At 41.0% G+C, this 8,411-nt stretch overlaps 1 protein-coding gene across 1 annotated transcript; it reads left to right on the plus strand.

The window, feature by feature from the left end:
- The first annotated feature begins 78 nt into the window (after positions 1-78).
- LOC104949402 (potassium voltage-gated channel subfamily D member 1-like) lies at positions 79-6,787 on the plus strand. Its single transcript, XM_010775760.1, has 3 exons — positions 79-96; positions 778-1,023; positions 6,070-6,787. The coding sequence occupies exons 1-3, from the start codon at positions 79-81 to the stop codon at positions 6,784-6,786; spliced, it is 981 nt and encodes a 326-aa protein (XP_010774062.1). The 3' UTR covers position 6,787.
- Positions 6,788-8,411: the final 1,624 nt, after the last annotated feature.

Here is an 8,411-nt window from a genome sequence, read left to right on the forward strand (position 1 = left end):
AACGTATACCTGTTCAATTTATAGTTTGGTAATCTATACCTTCTGCCCGAGGGCAGCAACTCAAACTCTCTATACAGGATGTGTTTGGGGTCGCATGTGATTTTACGGCCTTGCTTTCTCACCATCTCCTCAAATATCTCCTGAAGAGAGGATGGTGGAAGCATGCCAATTATTTTTCCAGCCCTTTTTATCAAGCTCTGGAGTTGTGATTTAGATTTAACTGACAAGTTACCAAACCATGTTGTGATGACATAACGAATAATAGACTCAATTGCTGCCTTGTAGAACATTAACATGATACATTTCACCACTCCATGAACCCTGAGCCTACGCAGAAAATGCAGGCGCTGGCTTATGCTTTTATAAAACATTGTTTCTCTGTTTAAACACTCTATTTGTGTTGTGCTGATGGCCACTACAATGTAAAAACACTTCTATTGGCTAGCGCTCCAATACATTGTACGTGGTTAAGGGGCGGGACATCTCTAAGCGGTTGACCAATCACAACAGAGCCGGCCAGCTAACCAATCAGAGCAGACTGGGCTCTGGTTTCAGACAGAGGGTGAAAAGAGGTGCTGCAGAATGAGAACAATAATAATCTTTTATAAGTTTTAATACATCTTTTCATTAATTTAATAGGATTTTTTCTGTGGCACCTTCAAAATAAGAGTTCTGTATCCCTATGTTTGCATCGTATAATCATAAGAAAAACACACTTAAGTTGAAATAGTAAAGCTACAGATTGTTCTATAAAAAAATCATGTGGTCTCTCTGCAGACATGGAAGAACACTCTGGACCGTTACCCGGAGACGCTGCTGGGCTCTTCAGAAAAAGAGTTTTTCTACAACGAGGACACTCAGGAATTCTTCTTCGACCGAGACCCCGAAATGTTCCGGCACATTCTGAACTTTTACCGCACGGGGAAGCTGCACTACCCGAGGAACGAGTGCATCCAGGCCTTCGACGAGGAGCTGGCCTTCTACGGTATCGTGCCCGAGATCATCGGGGACTGCTGCATGGAGGTAACTGCACTTCCTGTTAAGGACAGAGACAAACATGTTGTTGTTTTTTTGTTTTTGTAATTGACTTTTTATTGGCATTTAGTTTCAAACAGGCAGTGAACAATTAGGCAGTAGACATGTCTTTACAGCAGAGTTATGGATCCGTGGAAACAAAATCAGGCCTATAGGGCTTTACATCGTGAGTCCACTTCTCACAAATGCTGTTATCTTTTCCATATTGTAAATATCCATTGAAATGTCCCAGATTGTTGTTGTTTTCAAATTCCCTGCAAAAGGAGATCGTGATGGAAATATGGAAACAGATTTCACTTTTATCCAAAGCAACTTACATACATTCAGTACTGGGGACAACCCCCACAGGAGCAATTTGGGGTGAAGTGTCTCAGGGACACAGCGACATGCTGACTGCAGTGGGGTTTGAACCTGTGCTCCCCTGATCCAAACACCAACGCACTAACCCACTGCGCCACACGCCTCCGAATACACTATTGATTTGATTTGATTTATTTCAAATGTGTAAAACAATAATACAAAAAAAAAAAAAGAATGAAATGAAACATGAGAATTATTATACTATACAAACTCAAGCAGTGTCAAATTGATAAACAGAAATATTAGTGAAAATTATATTATATACAAACAAATGATTTACTTAATTACACATCCGAAAAGCGGTGGGAAGAAGATAACACTTATTTAATCCCACCTCTTCTCCCAAAAACTAAATTATTAACGTATATACATGTATATATATATATTGTTTTTTTCTTAAAGTATCTCTAGTCCAAGCCATCTATTAATATTTGGGTATATTTGACTGCTGCATGGAGGTAACTCCACTTCCTGTTCAGAGCACAGAACATAATAATATTATAAAATGTTGATAATAATAATAATAATAATAATAATAATAATAATAATAATGGTGTTTTCAAAATCCATACAAAGGAGATTGTGATGGAAATATGGAAAAGCAAAAGATGTGAAGTTGGTATTGACATTTTGCATCATGGTTGTTATTTATATACTGTATACAATTATACATATTAGATATCATTTTATATATTTTACTTATATTTAACCATTATATATCAATGACTGTTTAGGTATATTTTATTCGAGTGTAAAAGTAACTCTCTCAGTGACTCTTGTTCATTTTGTTTATCTATTTCTACATAAATATCCAATTAAAAAGACTATTTATAACTTGATTAGCATTGAGAACATACTCTCCACTTACTGAAGAGCTCAAGAACATATATATATATATAAATACTTGAGTTTGGTATTCAAATGTAATACTTATTTTTTAAATGTATATATTAATTAAAAGTCAAATATTGAAAGCTTTAAACCAGAAACCTTTTTAAAACTTGTACACAATCTAGTATTATATAGGTTTTCACTATAATGAAAGCAACAATTCAAATTATGAAGAAGTATAGTATAGTTTTAATCAAGGAAACGGTTAACAAGAACAAATAATAAGCTTCTTTTTTTTTAACATGAGCCTCATGTTATGGACTTCATTTTAAGTTTGCTGCTCAGAAAAGTACTTTTTATTTCTAGATTTGATTTGCAGATCATCTTCCACAACAGTTCACAGTGCTGCTACTGATGAAGATCCCACCTTTCTATGCAGTGACAGTCCTGTAAAGGAGGACACACTGCTCTTACTTCCACATTTTTTACATCACTTGCGTCATGACTCGTGTACTTCGGTTGATGCAGTGACCTTTGGATTTATTCCTGAAGCTTCACTGTAATGTTGGTGATTCTGCTGCTGCACTCATTCAGTCCCTTTGGAGCGGAGATCATCAGCTAAATGAGTAAAGTGTAAAAACATGGAGTGATCTGAGGAGGGGGGTTTCTAACAAGCGCTGCTGTCAGACTTCATTATAAAACTCATTAACACGGCAGTAATGAGCTGAAACACCGGAAGCTCACATGCAAGAGAGTGGTGAGAGCAGGGATGTAGAGCCAACCCTGACATTAGTATTGTAATGGCTCCCATGGCCAAAAGCCAGTGGGATTTTTCCATCCGGAAATATTCTGTGTGTCAAACAAACGTTTATCATACTTACACGTTTTGTTCAGCAGGATAATCTCCACTTATGAACACCACTTTATGATTTGAGAAGTAATGTTGGGCTATAAAGGAACTACAGCACGGTCACATGACTTCACGTCACCACCGCTAAGCTAAAGGTGGCTAATGTTGGGCTATAAAGGAACTACAGCATGGTCACATGCCTTCAGGTCAACACCGCTAAGCTAAAGGCGGCTAATGTTGGGCTATAAAGGAACTACAGCACGGTCACATGACTTCACGTCACCACCGCTAAGCTAAAGGCGGCTAATGTTGGGCTATAAATGAACTACAGCACGTCACCACCGCTAAGCTAAAGGTGGCTAATCTTGGGCTATAAAGGAACTACAGCACGGTCACATGACTTCACGTCACCACCGCTAAGCTAAAGGTGGCTAATGTTGGGCTATAAAGGAACTACAGCACGGTCACATGACTTCACGTCACCACCGCTAAGCTAAAGGCGGCTAATGTTGGGCGTGATGCATAGTCGTCTCATTTAGACACTTGTTAGCAACCGCTGTTTTTAAATTCACGAGTGGGTTTTTTACTAACGTCGTTGTAGGAGCCGCATTTAAGTTTATTTTGTTTTGATTTATTTGGAACCTTTATTAATGCATTTTTCTGTTTCAGTGAGAGGTGTGCTTTGCTGAGGTGAAGGGGGCGGGGCTAAGGCTTTAAGTTGGAGGTGTGTGTGTGACGGGAGAGCAGCAGGCAGCAGCAATACCGTTATTGACACGCAGACGTAACCTTATACTTAGCAAAAGACAGATTATTAGGATCTGCTGTTTAAGTTTATGTTAAATATTGTTTTTGTATTTTGTTTTATGTTTGCTGGAAATAAACCTTGAAAAGACAGACCGAAACGTCCAGTGGATTTTGTACTGCGAGTCTGACACTGCTTCCCAGGCCCAAGCTCTACATGTGGCCAAGAACAATAACTTTTGAGGTATCGAGTTACAAGACAAACCTTTTGGGATTTTGGCCACTACAGTCTTAGAACTAACTAAAATCTCTTCAGCTTGTGCTAACCACAGAACTTTTTTCAGTCTAACAACCAAATAGACATTCAAAAGACCATTGAGCTCCAGACGAGGGAACAGGAAGTGCTGAAATACTAATTTCCAGGTTATAGGACTCATCCCAGCACCTTTTAATGCTCCTGATTTTGGCTTCCTACTTGAGTTTTCTGTATGTTTTATTATTAACGTCCCTACTTAAATAACAAATCACCTTCAGAGCTCTTCATATACCCGTTTGTCAAATTACCCTCGTCTTCACTTGCTCTTAAATCTTCATATAATTTGTTTTAGATTGGACCAGTGCACTGACTAATGAGCTGCAAATATATTTCCTCACATTTGGCAGACTCAAAAATGTTGTTTTAACTGTGAGAGATTCTCATTTCTGGATTTGTTCTCTCACACTTCCCACACAACTTCCCATGAGAAACAGTCCACATGCTTTTTCTTTTTATACTGCTAGTAATTTCTGCTGCCTTTCTTCTCTGGTAATTATTGAGGCAAAAACATTCACAGAAGCAGATTTACTTCCTTTGAGACAAGTGTATTAATCACTCTGGAGGTCACTGCCTTTTGTGGGAGTTTAAAATCTTATTAATGTATTTCACTTTCTATTTATTAACTATAGTTGGCTTGCTGGCTTGGTAACCGCCGACAAGTGCTTGGTGGCTCTAAATACATTCAATTGAGGCTGTGCAAAATGGGTTATTGGTGTTTCAATAGAAAATGCTCTGTATTTCTTTAGGAGATACTTTGTCAATACCTGTGGTGGCATGTGATGTGGGACAACATTTCATTTATTCCCATTATTAGTGCACTATCTTGCTAAAAGCAGGAGAAGCCGCTAACCATATTGGCCCGGAGCTAATGGAAAACAAATACCTGATAGGACACAAAGCGACCATAGGGCTGTGAACATGGTTGTACTTTGTTTACCTTTCATAGGAACAACACTTAAATAGACAGTTGCACAAACAAAATAAAATGGTTTGCTTCATCAGTTTTGACAGGAAACAAGATTGTTTCTGCTGTGCCGCCTTCAAAATAAGAGCTTTCCTCTTTGCCAGCAGGTTGACAGCATCATCCAATTAAAAAAAAAAAAAAATACATCTTTAAAAAAAAGAAGAAATGTGAGTTATCATAAAGCATAACATATATTAAAATGACTAACTATTCTAGATTGACATGTAGACATGAACCTAACAGGAAATTCTTACATTTTCAACCTTTTTTCTCATTATTTAAAGGTGGGGTAGGTAATTCACTTCAGAAACACTTTTTGTTATATTCCATGGAACGCTCTTAACATCCCGATAGCAATGAATACATTAAATACTTTGACAAAAAATCCATACAAAAATGTCATCTGTGGAAGCCGTGGCGCTGTAAAGAGCACGACCAATCATCTGAGCCGGCTAAAGTAACTGGATGGCCTACCTGCCTGTCAGCCTTCCATCTGTGCACAAACTTATCTCGTGCCCTCATTGGTCATGTGCGCGTTCGTGTGTGTTGGAGGAGGGGCTCTGTAAGGAAGTGGCACTTTTTCTTTCCGGTTGTGTATTTTCAAATTCTAGCGCACTCGAGCCGGTTTCTCCATTCTTACCTACCCTACCTTTAAGTTGAAAAGCAAGATAATAAACCATTTATTAAATCACTTTTAGTTTAAGCAAGACTTATTAACCTGTTAAACCCGGTTGCCCCCGCCGTTAATAGTTGTAATAGGATGATTTACTAAATCGGACTCTACACCGTCAATGATACTTTTGGTTTTACTCATATATCATCTTCCAGCTGCCAAACAAATTATTTTGCATTTCTTTGTTTTTAGGATTTTGTATTCTGACTTACTGTGAGGAACCATGTGATCTCTAACTTGATGAAATATGATAAATAATGAGGCTGATCTGGTCTCTCTCTCTCCCTGTCTTTGTGCAGGAATACCGGGACAGGAAAAAGGAGAACCAGGAGCGCCTGGCGGAGGACACGGAGGCCAACGAGGGGGTTGACGCCCCGCTGCCCCCCAACAGCACCTCCAGGGAGCGGCTGTGGCGAGCCTTCGAGAACCCGCACACCTCCACCATGGCTCTCGTCTTCTACTACGTCACCGGCTTCTTCATCGCCGTGTCGGTCATCGCCAACGTGGTGGAGACGGTGCCGTGCCGGCCGCCCTTAGGCAGCGTGAAAGATCTGCCGTGCGGCGAGAAGTTCAAGGTCCCCTTCTTCTGCATGGACACGGCCTGCGTGCTCATATTCACCTTCGAGTATCTGATGCGCCTTTTCGCCGCGCCCAGTCGCTGCGATTTCATGCGCTCCGTGATGTCCGTGATCGACGTGGTGGCCATCATGCCGTACTACATCGGCCTGGTGATGCCGGAGAACGAGGACGTGAGCGGCGCCTTCGTCACGCTCCGGGTTTTCCGCGTCTTCCGCATCTTCAAGTTCTCGCGCCACTCGGCGGGCCTGAGGATTTTGGGCTACACGCTGAAGAGCTGCGCCTCAGAGTTAGGCTTCCTGCTGTTCTCTCTCACCATGGCCATCATCATCTTCGCCACCGTCATGTTCTACGCCGAGAAGGGCACCAAGGGCTCCACCTTCACCTCCATCCCCGCCTCCTTCTGGTACACCATCGTCACCATGACAACGCTCGGGTGAGTTGAGAACTTCAATATCTGGAGGCGAAAAGCAAGGATTGTTTTTTGTTTCAGAATCAGAAGAGGTTTATTCGTCACAAAGAGGGGGCATTAGACGACCCAGTGGTGAGTAGGAGCTGCTGTATTGCTACGCAAGAAACCTCTGCAAGAGTTTAAAGGTTTCATAACGTTTTAGAAAACGCTCTGTGCTTTTCTTTTTACTCTAATGGTAATCGAGCAGTATCTGTTCCCACGGCGGTGACCCTGTCCTTCATCTCGCCTCCTGTGCAACTTCAAGAAAATGGTGCATGGTTCAGCAGTAATGTCTTTCCTCCATTTTCTCCATGCCTAAAGAACGAGGGCAGTTCCAGGGTGCAGTTGCTATATTCATTAGGTGTGCTGTTACACTGAGGTAGTGATGGTTTTCCATTTGGTGCATTGGCTTGTGTCGGTTACTCTGCCTTTGAACTGCCATGTAATTCAAGGTAAACATCCACACTGGAGTTACGGCAGGAAGTTGTGATTGTTGTTGGGTGATCTTTTTTTAAAGCCTTAAAGTTGCAGATTAATCGTGAGAGGTACTGTGTTACCGTTAACAGCCCCTAGTGTGTATAAAGTTGTCAGGATTCGTGAATGTTAGGACTCAAATGCAGTTAAAAAGGGAAGCGGGTTTCAAAACAAAAGCGAGCTTTAATTAATAAAAGCTGTTGACATGGCAAACAAAACAAAATCATAATCCAAACAGACAGCATGAGGACAAAAACCAACCTGGAACGTGACAAACATGGAGGGTGAGAAAAGAGAACGAACCGACATGGAGCACAGGGGAAGACAAGGCACAGCTGGGCAGGGGATGCAGAAACGGAAGGGCAACAGGTGAACACAATCAGACACTCAGACACAGGAGGGCAAACACAGGAAGGAAGACAAGAGACAGGGAGAACAGAATTTCAAAAATAAAAACATGACTAGACAGACAAAACTAAAACCAGAAGTGACAGAAGTGCTGTAGTGATGATGTATGTTGTAGGCCAACCCGGAAATTACCATCACAATGATTACCTCAATAAAACACCAATGTGATTTATATCATTGAATTTTTGAATATATTGCAGTGGAAATAAGATCAAATCAAACCAGTGGGGTATTTACTAACATATTTCCTGTCCTAGGACAACATCTCACTTGCTGGTTTTAACCACAGACCTTTATTCAGGCTAACAATCAAAAACACATTCATAAAACCATTGAAATCCAGTGAAGAGAACAGGAAGTGCTAAAATACGGACTCATTTATAGGTTTTATGACACATTCCTGCCCCCATTATTTTCTTCTCCGACTGCTGTGAAAAACACTGCTGTGGCTGTTAATATGATCACCATGGCAACTTGGTGTGTGTGTGTGTGTGTGTGTGTGTGTGTGTGTGTGTGTGTGTGTGTGTGTGTGTGTGTGTGTGTGTGTGTGTGTGTGTGTGTGTGTGTGTGTGTGTGTGTGTGTGTGTGTGTGTGTGTTCTCCGCTCTCCTGTTTTGTTGTGTGTGACGGATTATTGGTCGTTGTTACTGGTTACGGAGGAGTTTTACAGTCTGTTTTTCCACCAGGAAAAGAGATGAAAGTGTGAAACCGCTTCTCCAGTACGATGGTGTAT

This window comes from Notothenia coriiceps, unplaced genomic scaffold (assembly GCF_000735185.1).
Source record: "Notothenia coriiceps isolate Sejong01 unplaced genomic scaffold, NC01 NC01_scaffold00016126, whole genome shotgun sequence".
Classification (NCBI taxonomy): Eukaryota; Metazoa; Chordata; class Actinopteri; order Perciformes; family Nototheniidae; genus Notothenia; species Notothenia coriiceps.